This window comes from Gobius niger (assembly GCF_951799975.1).
Source record: "Gobius niger genome assembly, chromosome: 13".
Taxonomy (NCBI): Eukaryota; Metazoa; Chordata; class Actinopteri; order Gobiiformes; family Gobiidae; genus Gobius; species Gobius niger.
Window position 1 is genome coordinate 6,890,044 of NC_136864.1, and position 21,664 is coordinate 6,911,707.

The 21,664-nt window shown below is 41.8% G+C and overlaps 1 protein-coding gene across 2 annotated transcripts in view; it reads right to left on the minus strand.

Moving 5' to 3' along the window:
* The window catches only part of zzz3 (zinc finger, ZZ-type containing 3), a 40,831-nt gene extending 21,013 nt beyond the window's left edge, over positions 1-19,818 (minus strand). The window contains exons 1-2 of one of the 2 annotated variants that reach the window (XM_079569698.1): positions 19,579-19,818; positions 4,989-6,663 (exon numbers count right to left, since the gene is read on the minus strand). In XM_079569698.1, coding sequence (XP_079425824.1) covers positions 4,989-6,601 — 1,613 coding nt within the window. In that variant the 5' untranslated portion in view covers positions 6,602-6,663; positions 19,579-19,818. Of the gene's footprint in view, positions 1-4,988; positions 6,664-19,578 lie in introns of those variants that run through there. The other variant, XM_079569699.1, reaches the window with a different exon arrangement.
* Positions 19,819-21,664: the final 1,846 nt, after the last annotated feature.

Genomic DNA, 21,664 nt, shown 5'->3' on the forward strand with positions numbered 1-21,664 from the left:
ACATGCAGCATGTCCATATGGACTGAGGGTTACTAACTAAAGCCCTGACGTAGCCCTAATTCAATGCAAAAAAAAAAAAAAAGGGGTCTCTATCACTTTCGGTCCTGGAGATATCACCTTTTGTCTGCGCTAGATCGGCCGAATTGTAAAATCCCCTAATATCAGATCGGTCAGCCTCTACTTCTAATCATAATCATGGCTAATATTCTTTAGGAATGGCATTACTGCGCCATGAAGTCCAACTGGTTTTAGGGCTGCTTCTCAATTCTATACAAAAATAAAGAATCACAATTATTTTAGTCATAACTGAAATCATGATTATTCAAACAATTATTTGCAGTTCCCCTGGGCTGTATATTTTATACAAAACAATGCAAAATGCACGGCCCGACCAAAATTAAGTGTCCACATGAATTAAAGCAGTACTAAGTAACTTTATCTTAATAAATCCTTTCCATAGTCCCTCAGGAGGTAATACAAGTGTTAATGGGATGATTGGAGGGTCTTTCATCTCCCCCTGGTGTCTCTGGCCAGAAAACCACAATTGCAACTTGACTGCCACCGGGTCGGAGTCACCAATACACACTAATGGAATCACGAAGAAGCTAACGGGCAAAGCTAGCTGCGGGCTAGCGCCACTTAAACAGTATTAACAGCCAGGTCTGAGTGAAAAAAAAAAATCTCCATTGTGTAATTGGATGTACAATATCCCTCTCTCCCTTCGCCTTTTCTGTCAGCGTAGTATTTATACTCATGGACAATTAATAAAAAACTCACAACTTGCTACGACACCTGCAGTTGCGCTTATGGCCTCTAGGGGCACAAGTTACTTAGTACTGTTTTAACTGTTCTGTTCTGGAGTTCCTGCAGTAACACTATGAGCCCAAAGAATGAGATCATCTTCCTGACTACCTGAACATCCTGAATGACCAGTTTATTCCATCGATGGATTTGGGCATATTTCAAGATGACAATGCCAGGGTTCATCGGGCCTTTTCTTTTTGTGGTGACTTTTTTTGGTCAGTGGCAGTGTGGATTTTCTTATTTAAAATATGTTCACTTTTGTGTAAATCCTGTAATGTGTCATGCATTTAACACAGTGGAAAGTTAGTGTTATTCATCTTTTTCCTCAATCACACTATTTTATTACTAATTAGTGCCATAATCAAAATTGTGATTGAATGTAGATTAATTGCCATTTAATACTTTATTTATATTCATTACAAAATAGCCTCATAATTCAAACACACAGCCCTCGTCCTGGTGTCAAGCGTAAATTTCTACTTTTGCGAGACTTGTGGCACTAAACACAAGGCTACCCTCCAAAAAACCAGTCCCATTTTAGAAACTGCACTTTTGGTCGAGAAAATTGGAAGCAGAGGCAATCAGTCAAGTAATTTTATCCTCTCCGAGTCCCGCTCACATCGGCTCGCTCCATCAGCGCAGCGGAGCCAAGGTGGAAATTAAAAGCCAGAGCATGTTACCTTAAACAATAGGGACAGATCTATTCTTAGACTCTCACTAATAAACACAAAAATAGCGGCGCGGTTTAACAAGTGTTGGCGGTGTTGCTTTGGCCCACGACGGAGGGAGAGGAAGCCCACACAAAAACACGGCTGATCACATCCATTGTACCGTTTCCGGCGCTGCACTGATTGCACAGAGATGTAGAACTCGACTTGAGGTTCAAGAAAAAGGACTTTTGTAAGGACTAGGACTTGAACGCTCTGACTTGACAGATTGCGCCCTCAAGTCTTAGGTACAACCGACAACTGAGAATACACTTTCATAAGCAAGAATTTAAATGAAGGCGTTCCACTGAAACTAGCTATGCCTGATTTCATTTTAAAAAAACACACACACAAAAACAGTGCTATTCAATACTGTATTGTAGGGCTGGGTACTGTTAAAAGATACCAGCATGGCATCGGAAAAAAGTTTACACATCACAAAAATTAAAGTATCAAAAAACTATCTTAAAGGAATAGGCCTCCGTTTTTACATACCGAGAGATGTTCTAACCTTAGCTTAGACGAGTTCATTTGTACCTGTCTGGTCTTCACGTGTGCCCTCAGTCACGTAAACACAGCACAGACTGCGTTAGCATTTAGCCAAGTATAATTACACAAAATTAAACAGAAGATATTACTGCTCTGATGTCGGACTACTCCTGGTATTACTACGCCTTACAATATAGTTCCCCTTTTATCCGCTTAGAAAATCCACATTGTTTAATTTTGTGTAATTACACTTTACTGTGTAACACTTCACGTAACTGTAATTAAATAGGGAAACCGTGGTAGCTTGGTAGCTTCTATCTTCACCTCGTTTGGAGCTGTAGAGGAGAGGTGGAGAGGCTGAATGCCTTCTGTACAGGTACAAATGAACTCGTCTAAGTCAAGGTAAGAACATATCTCTGTATAAAAAAACTATGGCCTATTCCTATCTTTAGATCTAAGTTTTGTGACTGTTGGTCCAGAGACAGCATTAGAAAAAAAAAATTTGCCCCAATTTTTTTTATCATTTTACCAATTTTTTATTACTAATATTTTCCCTATTTCCACCCATTTTCTCTAGCCTGGCTAACCCCAGACTAAAATCACAAGTGATATTTAGTCTGGGGACCACCAATTCATTTTCTCGTAGGAGAGGTGTGGTTTACGATCGTCCATAGCCGTGTATTGGGCGCTACGAATGTCTATCATGCGTCTGCGTGTAGCCACAGCCAATCGTATCATCGTATCCGATGACGTATGACGTACCCGCTGTAAACTTTCGAGCTAAACTATTTAAAACACGGCCTAAAACTTGATCGAAAAATAGCGACGTGTCTGCTGCTGTCATGTTTGATCCGTAAATTATTATTATTTTTTAATCCATAAATAAACTACAAGCTTCCATATATCGAATAGCTCGTAATAGTCTTGCCGTCCCTCCTCGTTCTGTGATTGGTTCCCAAATCCATGCAAACATTTCGACCATGGTCCCCAGGCTGCTGTGCAGTTCGAAATGATTCGAGCGCACACAGCAGTCTGGCGTTAGCCAGGTTACATTTTCTCCCCAAATTTCCCCAATTCTTCTTTATTTTTTTTCTCCTTATTTTGCCAAAATCTCTTCTAAAAATTTCCCCATTTCTCACACATTTCTTGACATCGGAGATGAGCCTGATATTGTAAATTTGCAGATCTTCCACACATTATTGTTTTCTAGTTCTAGATGACATATTTTAGTATAGGTGTCGGAAATTGTTAAGGTATCAGTATTGAAAACCAAGTATCGTTAAAGTGCCAGTAAAAGAAAAAAACTACTGTAGTCCTACTGTATTGCAATATTGTATTTGATTAAAAAGGTGCATTTCAGTGACCCAGCAGCCATATGGGTGATTAACATGGCGGTGCTTTCCATCGCGTGGCCTCTCAGGTGCTCCAGGACCTATTGTTTTTTTAGGGTTTCACTACAGATGGATCTGTATCCATGGTTACGCCTACGTTCCATCCGGAAACCGACCAGAATTGCAAAAACACCCGAAATAAAATTGGTCCAGGAGCGTCATCGAGGCCACTGGGACGGAAAGCAAAGGCGCCAAGCGAACCACCCACACAGCCACTGGGTCACGGAAAGGTCAAATACGCAACAATATCAACAGGGGTTTTTCCACATGAAAAGTTGCATAATGCACCTTTAAGCAATTTCAACCCAGTACATTTCATTTTCTTTTTTTCATAAAAAGTAATAATATACAGAGGTGGGAGTAAGTCACCAAATTAAAGTCTCGAGTCGAGTCAAGTCCAAGTCGTGAAGGTCCAAGTCCCAAGCAAGTCCAAGTCAATTGATGATGGGGTCAAGTAGAGTCATAGCTTATGTCAAGTCAAGTTCAAAATTTTTAATATATACATTTTAAATGCTCCAGTCTATGCACAAAATTATTGGGACAGCATTTTAAGGAAGGGGGCCAGAGGGCCTACTTCAACAAACAGTCTTTTAAACATGAGTTGCTTTTCCCTGCAGTCTGAAAGATAAATATAAATAATATTTTTTATTTTTGTTGGTTTTTGGCAGTTTTAATGACAGTGGTTCCCCTGTAATGCCCCAGCCCCTGTATACTCGCTTTCGCCCCTGCTTAAAGTAGATTCCGCACCGCCCCCAGGATTTCTGTCATTAATCCAGCTCTTACGCATCGTTGATCTGGAGGCTCCTGTTTGCGCAGTAGCTTCATTGTTTCAAAGTTTTCCTGTCCATAAATCTCCACCTCTTCACTCACTGTAGAAAACTTTTAATGCATCAAAAGAAACACGTCGTATTTCCTCCTTCCTTTTCGCGCCGTATTGATTAGATGCTCCATCGGGAAACCGAACATGCATGTGGCTAATTACCATATTATGTAAACATAGATGCGCCGCTTTTACAATGCAATGAATCCTGTTCTTTCAACAGTTTCACTCAAATAAATTATAACTATAAAGTCACAGCAAGTCATTGAGAGTCATTGGCCTCAAGTCCAAGTTAAGTCTCAAGGCACAAACAGCAAGTCCCAAGTCGAATCTTTTTGGAGCTTTAGTCAAGTAAGAAAATTGGGTCTCCAGTCTCCCACCTCTGATAATATACATATTATATTGTATTATTCCCCGATCTCAACAACTAATCAGAGTCTAGTATCCTCCCGCATTGACCAACGAGACGAGCTTTTACTGAGAACCAGCCTATCAGGTCCAATCAGGAGTGAGGGGGAGGAGCTTGATAATTTACAATTACTCTGGCTCTTCAAATTTCACTCTCTCTCCTCACTTTGCAAACTTACAGACTATCACTTTAAAGCCAAGATGTTAAGGGAGAAAACTTAACCTCCTACCACAAATCTCCTGCAGTGTTTGATTGCGGGTCATAAAACTCATTCAGGCCTTTCACAGCCCAAACAAAAGGTAAAGCCATTAAAACAACACACAGCGAAAGCTACAGGATACTCCCCGCCCCGTGAATCCCCCACATACTCTTTGTTATGCTTAAGGGCCAGATGGTCGGACTCAAAGTAGTAGACATCCGGCTCTTCCTCCTCATCCTCCTCGTCCTCCTCCTCGGCGGTCTTCAAGGCGGGCTCCTCTGCGCACGGCTCCTCCTGTTTGCTGGTTAAATCCTCCTCCATCGGCGAGTCCCCCTCCTCCTCCTCGTCATCTCCGCCATCTTGCACCTCCTCGGACGCCCCGACTTCCGAGATCTCCTCAGACGGGACGATTTTCTCTTCCAGCGGGACTTCCTCCTCCTCCTCTTCCTCCTCCTCCTCCTCCTCCTCCTGTACGACGACCTCTTCCCTTATCGCCGCCGTCGGCCCGTTGTCCGTCACGGCGGGGGGAGAGGGACACGCTGCCGAGGGCGGGCCCGGCGACGTTTTGCCGTTGCCGTTCGCCCTCGTTTTCGGTGGAGTCCGCAGCGTGTACCTGTGTTCGTATAGCTCCGTAAAAGTAGCGTTGCACTCGTTCGGCTCGGGGTGGGGCGGGGAAGGGGTGGGGGATGCGTCACCTGAGTTGCTATTGTTATTGATTGGGCTATTGTTCATATCGGGAGGGGGAGGAGGGGGGGAAGGTTCATGCCGCGGGGGCGTCAAGGACTGTCCATTGCTTTCGACTACCTGCTCCTCTCGGGCCAAGCACAGCGGGTCGCCGGCGACTACATCAACCACCTCCACCACGTCCTGCTCCTTTGCTACGAAAATCTCCTCCGGTACGTGCTCGATTTGATTTTGGCTTTCCATGTTTGAAATGGGACAAGGCACCGAGGGGTCGGGGGAGCGGGGCGCCGTCGATGCCGCCGTCGCCGCCGTCTCGCCCGATTGACCCCCATTGAGCAAAGAGTTCGTGCTCGATTCGCGACTCGTTTCGTCCTGATTCTTAAGTCCGTTCGACGCTTTGTAAGAGTTTTTACCGTTTGCCCCATCACACACCACCTCCTCCTCCTCCTCCGTCTCCTCGATAACCTGCTCCTTCCCCGACGAACTACTCAAATCGCCGCCGTTACTGTCCACGCAAGCTTCCGTTAGATTTTCCTTCGCTTTCGGGACCGCCCCCTCCACCTCCTCTTCCTCCTCCTCCCCCTCCTCCTCTTGTCCCTGAGTTTCTGCGGATCGCGAGGAGCACCTTTTGGCCCTTTTTATTTGCGGGGAGTTTTCCCGACTCGCCCCTTTCGCCTTTTCGCAGTTCTCCGCCTTTTCCGTGTCCTTGTCCAAACAGGACGCGCCCCTTTTCCTCGACGCGCCCCACAGCTCCCCCTCCGAAGAAGAAGTCGTCGAAGAGGAGCTATTCGAATCCGCTACTTTCTCCTCCCGGTCGGGCTCGCCGTCGACTTTGGGGTCCGGTTTGGCGTCCTGCTTGCTCTCCTCCTGCAGCTTGGCGTCCGATTTGGCCTCCTGCTCCTGCTGTTTAGCATCGGCCCGCTCCTGCTTGCTGTCCTGCCTCTTCTTCGGCGATCGTGCCCGGGGCGGCGGAGACACGGGCGTCTCCTCGGGCTGCGCGATGCTTCGGTTCCTGAGCGTGCGACCACAGAAGTTCTCGTCCAATCCATTGAGCCCCACGGATGACCTGGTGACGCGCGAGGATCGGGACGCGGCCATACTACGGCGCGGCTACTGCCTCCTCATCCTGGGGCGCTCTCTCTGCGGCACGACGCGGGCACCTGCGGCAACAAGAGACACACATTGATCAATTAAAGCCGTACTAAGTGACGTGTTTACCTTAATAAATCCTTTTCGTAGTCCCTGTGGGGGTAATACAGGTGATTATGGGATAATTGGAGGGTCTTTAATCCCGTGTTACTATAATATTTAGTCTTAATTTTAGTCAAAGTGACATTTTTGACAACTAAAATTGACTAAAACTAAATTAAAAGATTTTCATGAGACTAAAACTATGACTAAAATGTCCAGATATTTTAGTCGACTAAAATAAGACTAAATAAAAATGAAAAGGAGAGACTAAAATCATCCAAAGTTCTATTGACAGTCTGAAAGAGCCTCAGATCATGTAAATTCTCTGCCAAAGGATCAGCTCTGAGCTTTGTTCATGTGGAGCAGCTCCATGAAGCAGAGGAACAAGATTAAATATGATTATAATGAATATTATCAATGCAAAGTCGACTAAATTCGTCTTAAATTTAGTCGACTAAAATTACTTGCAATTTTAGTCGACTAAAACTAGACTAAAATCGAATTACATTTTCGTCAAACTAAGACTAAAACTAATATAAAATATGTTGTCAAAATTAACACTGTTTTCATCTCCCCCTGGTGTCTCTGGCCAGAAAACCATGTCTGCAACTTGACTGCCTCCGGACCGGAGCCACCAATACACACTAATAGAATCACGAAGAAGAAGCTAGTATGCTAACGGGCAAAGCTAGCTGTGGGCTAACGTCACTTTAAACAGTATTTACAGCCAAGTTTGAGTGAAAAAAATAATTTCCATTGTATAATTGGATGTGCAATAGCCCACTCTCCCTTCTCCTTTCCTGTCAGCGTAGTATTTACTCAACACATTTACTCTCCAAGACAATTAAGTTAAAAAATCGTTACTTGCTGCGACACCTGCAGTTGCGCTTATGGCCTCTAGGGGCAAGAGTTACTTAGTACTGCTTTAAATTGCTTGATATAAAACAAAAAAGGCAAACCAGGGCACTCCAAACAAATTGGAGCAGGACAAGGCAGTACTTTGAGCTTTTTAAGTTTGAGTGCCTGGATTTCCATTTTTTGGGGGGGAAACTTTGATCCCATTCCCAAGGACACCATTACAAACTTTTGGAGTACACACACCTCAAATAATCGGGCACATTGCAATTTCCAAAGCTCCCATTATACTTGATTAAAATTAATTCAAGCTTAAAAGTGAGAAAAGCAGCTCAGCCCTGGCGTTCGAGAAGGGGGTGAAGCCGTTTAAATAAAGCGGAAATGATTTGTAAGTGGAAGCAATTTAAGCGCAGCGGGTGAATATTTTTGAGCTCTCAAGAATAAAACAGGAGAAAAATGCAGCTAGTGTCTCGAACAGTGATTCTCAACAGGTGGGTCGACTCGAGACATAAAAGTGGGTCGTGAGCCTTTGTCGAACGCTATTATTGAGCATTTCTTTGTTCATTTTTTGACGGGAAGGTTTAATCAACACCTACATCAGCACTCTGGAAGGAAATACGGCATTTTGTTATTAAAGGAATAGGCCACCGTTTTTACATACTGAGATATGCTCTTACCTCACTTTAGTCGAGTTAATATATCCCCGTCTGGTCTTTGTCCGTGCGCTCTGCCAGGCAAACGGAGCACATACGCAGCCTCTCCCACATGTCACATAGCTCCAAAAAACTCCTAAAGACTTCCCCCCGCTCACTTCCGTCAATAACCTTTAGGAGTTACTGCGCGGACGTTTTACTGCTCGTATCATTAAGCCTCACAATATAGTCCCCATTTTTATTTGCTTATAAAATCGACATGTTACATTTCTGTGTAAATATACTTTGCATGAAAACACTTCACGTAACCTTATTTAAATAGGGAACACGTGGAAGAGCTTGGTAGCTCCTATCGTGAGCTTTTTTGGAGCTATATGACATGTGGGAGAGGCTGCGTATGTGCTCCGTTTGCCTGACAGAGCGCACGGACAAAGACCAGACGGGGATATATTAACCCGGCTAAAGTGAGGTATAGTAGTAAGAGCATATCTCAGTATGTAAAAACGGTGGCCTATTCCTTTAAATGCACAAAAAATGGTCGAACTGCTAAATATTTTAAGCACCGTAAATTCCAGGAGCACTTTTTTTCATAGTTTGGCTGGGGGTGCGTCTTATACTCCGGAGAGATCTGCAGTTACATGTATGACCTGAGGTGGCAGTAGTGAGTATAAAATGGCTAACTTGCATCTAGCCCCTTTAAGAAGAAAATATTTAATGTCAGCTTTAATTACAACAATCAGAATAGCTTTCATTGCCATTGTAAGTGAACAGGTTCACAAACTGGGAATTTTCTTTGGTTCAATCGAGCAACGTGAAACATAAATATAATATAAGCTCGGTAGATAAATAATGAACTATAAAGACTTTAGAACTATAAGACTATAAGGGCATGTATGAAGCAGATTCAAACAAAATATTGATATTTTGCTGAATTTCACTAAAATATGCCGTTTTCAATCCAAAATACATCAAATCAGAAATCAGAAATGTAAAAAATATTCCCTCAAAATCACTTCAGTATCTTCACTGTGATTGAAAACCATTTTAACTCACACCAATCGAAAAGCAAGCCTCAAATTGTGCCTAAACGTAAGATGTAAAGACTTCAAACTACAAAATCGGACCAAAACAAACTATGATGGAAATAAATTAGGAAAAAAGGCCCACAGGCAATTTAGCTAATAAAGCACTTACTTAAAGGGGCTAAGATGCAAGTTGGCCATTTTATACTCACTACTGCCACCTCAGGTCATACGTGTAACTGCACTTTCTATATTAACCTCTTAACTCCCACCTGAACATGTTTTCTCCCGTTCTCCAAGTTCTCCAAATCTAAAAGCTTCTTCAAAACAGCGATAAAAAAGAAAAAAAGAAAATGAGGATGTAAACACAACAAAAAAGCGCTAAAAAGTGACCCAAAAAAGCGACAAAAATGACAAAAACTCAACAAAAAGGTGACAAAAGAGCAGCAAGAAAATGCCAAAAATCCAGCAGAAAAGTGACAATAATCCAGCAAAAAAAAAGACAAAAATCTAGCAAAAAAAGACAAAAATCCAGCCAAGAAATGCAAAAATAATCCAGTAGAAAAAAGACAAAAATCCTGCAAAAAAGTGACAATAATCCAGCAAAAAAATGACAAAAATCTAGCAAAAAAAGTGACAATAATCCAGCAAAAAAAAAAAAAAAATCCAGCAAAAAAGTAATAAAAAAGTGACAAAAATACATAAGGGAAATAAAAAGTGACGACAATGGCAAAGAGGAGAGAATGCATTTGGTTTTGGCGGGTGGTAAGAGGTTAAGCTCGTGCATGACGGCACTTCGGACCCGAATTAACACCGGTTTGAGTGACAGTGCAGGATTTTAGAGGCAGTTGTGGTGAACAAGTCTGGGCTCATTCTACACATTAGGACATTGCTGGAACATGTAGGGGGAGGAAAATACATCATTTGATTATTTAAAAGGGACTATACTGGGTTTAAAATGTTTCAAACTGAACCGTAGACACATGTATCCACACTTTATGTTTAATAAAAGTCTCAGTCAGATGATTTTTTATTGGGATAAACTGTGGCTCTTTATCATTTTAGCCACACATTTACAATATTTGGCGATACTATATACTGCAGCCCTTGGAGTTGATGAAAAGACACCCTTCATTTCGCAGGGGCCTTTGAATGAAACTACAAACACCAATATCGATGCAGTTGTGGCTCTACATTCCCTCCACATCGCTCGCCTCGTCATGGCCTCTCATTCTGTTGGTCCACCTGTTCACACCAGATAACCACGACAGAAGACAAACCTCTGTGTGTCGAGCGCCATCCCTCAAACCCTCGCGTCGTCAAACCAACCATCCACTAAATTGCCCCGCAGCCCCGGACCGAGCCATAACACGCACCTCCTCTACGCTACGCTGATTTTTATTATGACGGCTATTTCGCCGCAACAGCAAAGCCTAAACATCGAGATGAGTCGCAAACGGATGGAAATCGCACTTTGAATGTCTCCCAAATGGTCTCCTTAAGCTCCTCCACTCTGCCCCATTACTGCGCTCACAGGGGGGGGGATGCCGCCATATTGTTCTTGATGTAATTTCACACCATTTAAATTATTACACCTCTCCCAAAATGTGTTTCCTCGCCGTTCGGGGGGGGGGGGGGGGAGGCACTGGGACACGTCTCGTTTCGTCGGACAGATGGTGTTGCTTGGTTACAATGACAGAAAGAAATCAATACATCTCAGAGCAAAGAGCAGGACTGACTGAGGCCGTTCAACAGAGGCTTTATTTTAGCCACTTTCAGCTCGTTCAGCTCTGGCACGGGTCACGTAAAGCACCAAATCATCCTAAAGAGGCTGGTTTTGTTATTGCCCCAGTGTCTCTATATTATATATTTATATTATATTGGTGGTTTCTTTATTTTAGTGCCATCAACATCTAGGGCAGGGTTAATTTTGATAACATGTTTAAATCTCTGACCCCTGCCTTAAAGCTGCCTTAAACGGAGCATTACCTGATTTTACTTTTGGAAAAAGAAAAATGTATTTAGTCCTCCTTTAGTATATTATAAACTCAAACGTTTGTGGGGAAAACAGCGTGCATCAAATTATAAAATATTTATATCAATTTTATGAACTATCAGGCTATTTTTTCCAGCATTTTTGCAAAAGTGACCTTGAAAAGTGACCCTGCAAGTTGTGAGTTGTGCCGACAAACTTGTTCCTGTAAAACATTTGGAATCTACAAATACATTTGGAAAGTTACGAATGAGTTTGGACCACAACTAACTTTTTAATTTAGTGTCTTCCCCTTTCATAGTTTGTAATAAAGAAAAAATCAGGCATAGGGCCTTTAAGCGATGTCTTTTTGAAATGTTTTCATCAGTAGGTGGAGTAGTGAACTCTGTTCCACCACCCCACCCCCCTCCCCTCACCAGGCTTTCCCCCGTCGCCCACGCCCCTCAAGGTTTAGATCACACGCTGCTGAGATTGCATTCAGTGAGCTACGGAAATCTCATTAATCTTGTGTGAAACACACATTCATCCGCATAAATCAGATATGTACAAAGTAAATATTTTGAGATTTACATTTATTTGCTAAAGTGCAGCTTTCATGAAAGTCTTTTTGGACATTTAGAAAATAATAATTCCATTTAGAACCAAGTTTACAGCGCAGTACTTTTTTCCCCCGCAACCCTTGAACGCCTCAGCCTCTCCTCCGGTGCTGCTTTGCTTTGTGAGGAAAAAGACCTGACAGCTCCTGTAGAGATTGTATTAATAAACAACGGACATTTCAGGAGCATCAGAGCAGGTCAGTCAGATGCTTGTCAGTTTAACATCTTTCTGTAAACTAACTGTAAACTCAACTGTAAATTTTTAGTCATATTTTAGTCTCATAAACAACTTTTTATGTAGTTTTAGTGTCATTTTAGTCAGCAAAAAAATTACGTTATCATTGATCTTGTGTATAAGTGATTATTTTACACAGATGCCACGACAACATTTGAAATATTGAGGCAGGAAAATATTGTAATAAATGATATTATTGTGGACCACCTGATTCAACTTTCGCGCCGGTACTGTGGGGGAGTCCAGGAGCACCCCCCTGCTGATTTTGAAATGTAGACCCCTCTTAAACACTATTTCCTGAGGGCTAACCTTTCGGTCCCGTAGATATCGGCCTTTTTATCGGCTGATTGCCGATATTGAAAATATCGATAATATCGCCCAGCGGATGCATCAGTCGGGCCCTAGTTATTAGTATCATTGTTAGCAGAGAGACCCATATAGGACTTTATATAATGTAAACATTGCAGATTAACAGCAGCAAACGCCAATAAACGTCCAGACATTCTTCAAAGCTTTCTCAAAACAAAATATTTTAAAAGTTATAAGTATGAAATTAGCACAACTCCATATTTAGATGTTGCATCTTTAACAGCTGTCATTTTATCCGTCAAATCTTTTGCATCTCCACACTGATTGTGTTAATCGCATTAGGCTTTATATACGAGGTCGTTGTCTTGTTTTTTTAATGCAGAAAACAGAAATTCCCAGTCACATTTCTGAACCTGAAGTATCCTCGAGTCAAGAAGACCACGGTTCATAATCAGTCTATAGGACAAAGAGAAAGTCGCTCTGTGAAGGTCATATAGATGACTGAGTGCCAGGGTAAAGAAAAGGAAATGGCACATTCATTAGCGATTTGAATAGACTAAACGTTACAGCCTGTTCAAGATAATGTTACGAGACGCTAAAACAAAGGTATTTATTCTCCTACGACATGGGGCTAATAGACTATACAAGGAATACCACAACACTGTAACTCGACACGACGGAGGATCCATACCACAAGAAGAAGCCACACATATCACAAAGTCACTGAGGTCATCCATCTGACAAAGATTTGCAAACACAGCCCCAAACAAAATGCGCCAAAGAAAAAAATGTGTACTTTAACCTCTTAACCCCCGCCTTTAACGAGTGCATTTTCTCCCACATCTAAACATTTCTGGACTGGAGCCGACAGTCTCTTAGCCAGTGTAACTCATTGCATTTCTATGTTCATTTTTCATGTCCATTTTTCTGGGAACCACTTGTGAATAGTCACGTTCTGGACACTTCATTATATTATTGCGTTTTTGTCTTTTTTGTTTTTCAGTCTGAGGGGACGTGGTGTTGCGTAGCGAACAGCTGTAAGGCCGACACTTCTCTCTCGCTCTCTAGAGTGCGTTTGACAAAGCAGAGGAGCCTCACATGGACACATCGAAACAGTTAAGATCTTAGAGTTTTAAAATGGTTAAAAATGGTCGAAGGACGGCTGAGAAACATCCTGATAAAGTCAGCGAATGAGCGAAAGCAAAACGTGTCAACAATGTTGTCCTTGAAAATTGACCTGAAACAAATATATTTAAGCATTTGCCTCGTCCCATAACGTTAGTGTCCGTCCAGAGAGCAGAGAGGAGGAGAACACTAAATATCTCTGAATCTAGAAAAAAAATCTGTGATTTAGATCAAAATTTAGCTTACATTTCTCAGGAACCGAGGACGTAGAATTATCACCTACGGAGAGCTTAGAGTCTCAGCTTTCAAACGAGCCACAGCCTGTGTCCATAGCTATAACATAGAATACGCTGTGGTGCTGCAAATATCATGAAAAATGGTCTGGATTGTTGGCACTCAACAGCTAATTCCCCAAAACAGCGTGTCACTCAATGTGTTAACACACTGAGTTTGTGTCAGATACCAACATCAGCACAAATGTTATCTGGAAAGCGCGATCTTCATCCTGACCCTTCCTTTAAAGGCCCTAGAAGGTGTCCAAACTCATTCCTATTCTTCACAGGGATGACTTTATAAGCACTTTTCACAACTTGCAGGGTCAGATTTCAGGGTCAACCATCACAGAAATGCTAACAAACAAAATCAATACAAATACTTTTTTACTTTAGATGCACAATGTTTTCAGTTTTCAATACACAGAAGGAGGAAAAAACTAATTTCGTTCAAATAATCTAAATAAAATCAGGTTTAGGGCCTCTAAGCGATCGCGTCTTGCTGGTCCGGCACTGTTGCATTCTCATCAAGAACTACTAGATGCGCCACCATGTGCACACCCCAACACATGACTCACCCCCACATGCCCCCGCTCCATGTAATCACACACACGTGAACAAGAGATCGCAAATGTTTGAAGCAGAAGACGCAGCAACAGCTAGCGGCTAACAGTTTAGCATTATGGCAGCAGTTTACAAAAAGATCATGAAGTGACAAACATCTGGCCGACCTGCTCTGATGCAGCTGAAATCCTCCTGAAATGTCTGTTTGTTTATTAATCCATTATCTACAGGAGCCGTCAGGTCTTTTTCCTCCTCATGATCACAAAGCAAAGCAGCACCGCAGGCTGAGGCGTTCAAGGGTTGCGGGGAAAAAAGGTTCTGCACTGTAAACTTAGTTCTAAATGGAAGTATTATGTTCTAAATGAAAAAGAGAGACGCTAACCTTGTAGCTTACACCTATACAAACATGTTCTGATTCATAGTTTAGTTCAACAAAACAAGTGATCAAGATGTCATGTCCGGGGGGTGTGGTCGGCAATTTGATGTTTAAAATAAATATTAACCTCTTACCACCCGCCTAAACCAAATGCCTTCTGTCCTCTTTGGCTATTATATAGGCCTGTGTAACACCTCATTTGAAAGCTAAGACCCACAAAACTGATCTTTTTCCTTGCATTGTTACTGTGTTGTGTCACCTTTTTTTTAATGTTTTTTTTTCTTTCTTTTTTTCATTTTTTGTTGAATTTTTTTCATTTTTTTGTTGAATTTTTGTCACATTTTTGTCGCGTTATGTTATTTTTCTTTCTTTTTTTCATTTTTTGTCACATTTTTCTTGAATTTTTGTCACATTTTTCTTGAATTTTTGTCACATCCTTGTTTTCTTCTCATTTTTTTGTGGCTATTTTTGTGCTTTTTTTCCAAGAAGCTTTTTGATTAGGGTAAAGCCAAACTGGAGAAAATAGGATCCGTTCAGGTGGGAGTTAAGAGGTTAATAGCTCTATAATAGGCAAAAACTCTTTCACAAACAGGGCAGTGCTTCCCTTGCGCTGTAACAGATCGGTAAATCTATAAAACATGGTCTGAAAGTGACGGAATAGACACTAACCGGACCGGCACTTGCTCCACCTTATTTTCTGCTCGACTCCCGACAGCGCACTCGGCTAATGTGGTTTGTCCATGCATAAAATAAGACACAGAACTAAAGAAAAACCGAGCCGAGGCCGTATTCAGAAAGAGCAGTCACCCTTGGACCCGACATGACAAAACCAATTAGGTCTGACTCATCTGCCCGGCCATCGAAACGTCCCAAACACTTCAGCTCCAATAACAGCCGCGTCGAAAAGCCGTGTTGGACAATATCAGGCCGCCCTCGCCGCCACCGCTTACACTGGCGGACAGAGATTATTGCCCTTCTATTAGACAAGCATTGTATGGTTAAATTCTAAGTTTGCCCCAGTTATTCTTTGTATATATTATCTAATTCCACTAAGGCCATTAAAAAGCAGTGCTGCACAATGACGGGAAATAACCTTGCATACGTTACTCACTGCAAACGCTGCGGTTTTATAGGTAATGGTCTAAATTCTTGGAGCGCTCTTCAACCAACGTCAGAAGCGTTTTTTCCATTAAGGAAACCGCCAACCTTGTGTTTATAAGACGACCTGCTCCTCCATCTGAACCACTATCGCTCCGAGAAAAAGCTCAGTTTCCGTTTTTTGATGGATGGATATACATTGGAAACATCACCGCGTCGGACGTACCCAGATCTAAAAGCTTTTTGAAGGAAGGGTCAAAATGGCGACGAGAACGAGGATGAAAACGCAATAAAAAAAAGCCAAACAAAAGAGTGACAATAATGAAATGAAAAACTGATAATAACACGGCAAAAAAGTGTCACAAAAGAAACGAAAAAAGTGATGAAAGAGACGAAAACGCTTAAAAATGTGATGAAACGCAGCTACAAAGTGACAAAGTAGTTCGGATCAGCTATGCAAGTCTTAGCTTTCAAATGAGGCGTTACACAGGCCTGGAGGCATTGAGAAGCTTTTAGATTTGGGTAAAGCTGAACTGGAGAAAACACGCTTGGTTAAAGTGGGGGAAAAGAGTTAAAATGTGGTTTGGTACATTTCAAACTAATGAAATGTACCAAATGTATCGTCTTTGTTTTAGAGTTACAGTTTGACGGCGTAAATGGTGCTCAACAATCTGGTCTATCAAGATATTTTCCTGCCTCAATGTATCAAACTTCAAATATTGTTTTCGTGACCGGCCTAAGGCTATATCCACACGAAGACAAAACACTTATATTTTCAGAAACTTTCTTTGTAGTCACGAAGTGGCTCAGTAAATGTGTGCGTCCACATGGGTCGACTCAGGTCTGTGAAAACAGCGCAATTCATCTTCAGGCCTGTGTGAGGCGCTGTGACGCTCACACAGATAAAAGAACAAGATGTAGAGGGAGCATGTGCAGTAAACTTTTGTGGAATGTAATTAGTGAAAATGAAACCAAGCATTTAGGATCTACAGAAGAGACGAGTTTATTCTTCAGTCGTAACGGGATTAAAGCAGAAAAACCTGTCAGTGACTTTTACTGTCGGTCCAAAAACACAGACTGACTCGGCCGTGTTTTTCTACTTGTCACCTGTGGCTTGTGGACGGCAGTGGAGCAAAGAGGAGCGGAGTCAAACCATCATAGATCCATGAGGAAAACTCATTATAAGGTCAGTAGATTATGGATAACAGACACCACTCTGGTGCTGTGATGTCATCGTTTTAGTAAAAGTTGTGGAGCCACGTAAACGGCGTTTTGAGATCTTTCCGCTCTGGGACCTAGTCTGGAAAATGTTCATTTACAGACCCCCAAAACACTGGGCTTGTATGGACGATACACTGGACTAATAAAATATCTTTGGTCCTCAGCTTGACTTTGTATGGACAGGGCCTGAATCTGTTAATAAAGTTCAGTATGTGAAGCTTGAACAAAAATCACAGATTTTGTCAAATTTTTCAAACAAATGTCCATTGAGTAACATTAGTCAAAGCAGGTCACTCACGCTGATAAATTAGAGAGATCTGTAACCGTAGCATTTAGCATTTAGTATTTAGTAACTCTAGTATTTTACGTCATTTTAAGTTTGTTGTTCTCTAAAGCAGTGTTTCCCAAACAGGGGTACAGGCCGGCTGGGGTTTATGAGCACTTAGCAGGGAACACTTATAATGACCTAAGATCAAATACACTCTCAACCCCCACCTGAACAGACTCAAACCTAAAAGTTTCTTGACTGGAGAGCTATCGGCCAGTGTACCATTTCATTTGAAAGCTAAGACGGCTTATTCTTTTAATCATTTTTTGCTGCTCTTTTGGTGCATTTATTGCCACTTTTTCCATCGCTTTCTTGTCATTTTTTGATGTGTTTTTTGTTGTGCTTTCATCCTTGTTTTCGTCTCTTTTGTGTTGCTATTTTGATTTTTTTTTCCAGGAAGCTTTTAGATTTGGGTAATGAGAAACTGGGGAAAATGTCCTCAGTTCAGGTGGGGGTTACGAGGTTAAAGAATGTATAACAACAACAGAGTATTTCAGCACAATTTTGAACAACACACTCAACTAACCACTGATTAATCTGAGTTTAGTCGACCACTTGGTGAACATATTGTCAGAATCCTCCAGGTAAGCGGGTACTCGGAGAATAAATGAACGACTCAAGGGGCAAGGTTGGAAACCACTGGTCTAAAGTAAACTCAAAGGGAAATGGGATATTTGTGATAACAGAGGACGTTATATAACCTAGAAAAAACAGCTGCCTAACGTATAACTACTCTATTAGGCATAGTTTACTGGTTAAATGTTGGAGCGGAGGGACGGAGGTTAAAATATTGTATGTTCATGGTAAATATTATACAAGGGCCAAGCAAAGCAAAGTCGATGAAAGCAAAATACAAAGGTTGGTCTCAGATTGTTATGGAGCACCGTCAGATTACAATAGAGAGTACACAGAAAGAGCATTAACAGGGAACACAATCTGAGTGTACATTGGGTGTTTCTGTTCAGCCACGACTTCTAAAAAGATCTATAAATTATTTGAAATCATAACAGAAAACACTTAAACCCAGTGTTGTCAGGGAAGAGTGCAGGTATACATGAGTTACGAGGCTATAAAACCTATTGCAGAAGACACAAGCTATAAAATGCAGCACCGGGATTGTAACGTGGATCAGCACATTTGCAAAAAACAACGTAATAACAAGTTTTAACATAGAAAGTGAGTGACAGTAACATGGTTGGAAGAGCTCGTGTCTGCAGTAGCTGAAGTAAACATTGAGCCCAATTTGTTTTTGTTTTTTTACACAATCTAGAATGAGAGCCCGGTTCACAGACCTTGCAAAAACAAAAATCACCAAATCAGGCAACATGTTTTTATTTTGGCAAAGTTGATGGGGCAATGGGCACGAGGATGCTCTTTAAACGCGCGATGTGGTCAGCTACACGTGCCCATGGCATAGTTAACCCACTTTCCTGCAGCCAATTTAAAACTACAAACTTTGAGTCATGATTGGCCGTGAACAAGTGAATTCACGAGTCTTAGCTTGGCTTGTGAATACATGTGAAGGGATTCGTGCTTTTGCATGGTCCAAGTTACTGGACTGAGCCTGTTGTGCAGCTAACCTTAGCAGCCAACTAACTTACCGTCGCATTTGGATGTTATTATTTTGTCGATTTAAGCCGTATTGACCAAATTACAGGTTGTTGCACAAGCTAAACGCAAACTAGAATGTCTCACGAAGCAGGGCACACTGCTAAGAAGTAAACTACATGCTAAAGCAGACTGTTTTTCCAGATGTAAACGACTAGTTGGCCAAGATGCTAGTTGTGTTCGGCTAGTTTTTCCAACGGCATCGTGCACGAGAGTGAATCGTGGTTAAATTCAGCTTTATTTGTCTTTTTACAAAATTGTGGCAAAGCATAAAATGCTATGTGTTGTTTGTGAACATTTAGATAAACATCGAGTCAATTTTGGACTGATTTAGATGTAATATAACGCTTCACCGGACTATTTACAGACCCATGTAGCATGGTTAGCTCCAGACCCTATTTTAACCATTGGTAACCAGTTAGCATCTGTGGCTAACCGGAGTCTAATATTAGCACACCGAGCTAGCTGATTGTTCAACTTTGCCGATGCGTTTGTGTACTCTTATTTACCCTGCCTGAAATCTACTTCTCCCCAGCCAACAAACTCGGGCTTTATCTTCACAATCGTGCAAGCATTAAACTAGTGGCTCACTTGTAAGTAGCATTTGTAGCTCGTAAGATAAAACATACCTCACTTCCGTAAATTTGCAGCACGTTCGGCCGCAGCCATGTTTTTCGCTCCAGTCAAGTTGGGGTTGGGTTGTGAGCCCAAGCGCAAGGCTCTCCAACCCGCAGCGAAGCAAAGCAGCGGCAGCAGCAGCGGCGGCACCCAAGGGGAGAGCTACAAAACCAGGCTCCCACCGCAAAGTGCACCCCGACACCCCGAGTTTATATTACAGGGGGGAAAACACTCCAGATCAAATGCTACTTACTGCGCTTTGCGAACTCGACAAGCACTTTGCTGTACTTAGCCAGTTATTCATTCGCTCACTTTCTGCACAGGGTGGTGGTTTCCATTGCCACAGCTGCCCCGGGGCTGTCTGCCAAAGACGTGGCTGCGCTTCTGTGCCAACAACCTGTACTACCACACGGGTTGCACATATCACAGAATCATCTTTATCACAATTAGGAGCTCCATATATCACTGAGAGTCATTAATGTAGACTAATTACTCAAAACAAATACGAATGATTTTCCTACCATTTGGTTTTTGGTTTTGGTCCCAATTTAGTTTTATTAAAGTCACAATTTGATTTAAGGGGAGACGCTACAGCAGGGGTAGGCAACGTCAGGCCCGGGGGCCAAATGCGGCCCTCCAGCACTGCTCCTCTGGCCCTCAAGATGATTTTGAGAAACATTACACAAATCAGAGAGCACTTTTAACATTGTTAGAGTTAAATGGGAGAAATACTTGTCAATACACCCAATTAGGTCATATATTATATACAACACTGGCATTTGAAAGAACTGGAAAAAGAATAATCGTTTTAAGGAAGAAATGACTTATTAACAGATTAAATCCAAGGTTTGAGTAGATTTGGTCTGGTCTTAGACAAGATAAAACCTCTCTTAGTAGTTATTATATAATTTTGTGTCATTTCAAGTTAAAATCAATTATTTGTCTGATTTCAAGTGGGTTTTATTCTTGTTCCATTGATGCTAGCGCTCGTATCTTGGATTAGTTCAAAGCGACTCAAATTCAACATAGAAGAACTTTAATTCAAGCAATTTTAAGTCATTTATCTCATTTAAGATGGTCATTTTCAAATGCTGTCCTTTACTTTGGGCTATCAGCGGCTTCGGCCCTCGGTCTGTTTACAATAAAGAAAATCGTCCCTCCGCCAAGAAAACTTGCCTAACCCAGCACTACAGGCAAAACTAATTGTTTCCAGTTTTGAAAGTGAGGAGAGATAGAGTGAAATTGCAAAGTAAACAATCAAATTCCTCCCCTCTTTAACCAGAAAGCCCTTCTTTGTTTGCAAAATGAGAGCAGGAACAGAATTTTCAAAAGTAAATGATCAAGCTCCTCCCCCTCCCTCCTGATTGGACCTGACATGCCGGTTCACAGGAAAAGCTCGTCTCATTGGTCAACGCGGGAGGACACTAGACTCTGATTAGTCGCCGAGATCCGGAAAGGAGGGACTTCATGTTCCTAACTTCACATAAAATGCAAGACCACGTGGTGGATTTTTCACATTTCATAACATTTGTAAAACATTTAGACTTCCAGACTATCACTTTAAGCCTATTTGAACCTCTTACCATGCAAATTAGGTAGTTCACTTTTTATATATTTTGTATAAAGACATGTAATGGCAAATAAATGATGAATTTAAGTTTTAAGCTCTCATTCCTACATTCCCAGAACAACCATTATCGGTTACTCCTCCTGAACAAAATCACAGTAGCCTAAAATTTTCAGCATGGTTTTAATAGTGCCAGCAAAATCAGCAAAGATCTTACCTTGTAGGGACATGTACAATGGCTTACAGCATGACAGCGTGTCAAGTTCCCCCATCGGCCAACACTTACAGCAACATGCCCTTCGGTTTTGACAAAAAATAATGCCTTTTCATCGACTAATTCATAGATTAAACATTGCGGCGTGATTTCCCTAGTTTAGTACAATTTATGTGCAGATAGGTCTAGGCTAGATTGTGAGCAGCTTTCAATTTACATGCGGTTTAAATGTAGGTGGTGAATTGATTGATAGCATGCATCCTTATAAGCTAGTGGGCTGTTCGAGTACATCGCTATTATGCAAAAATCTATCGAC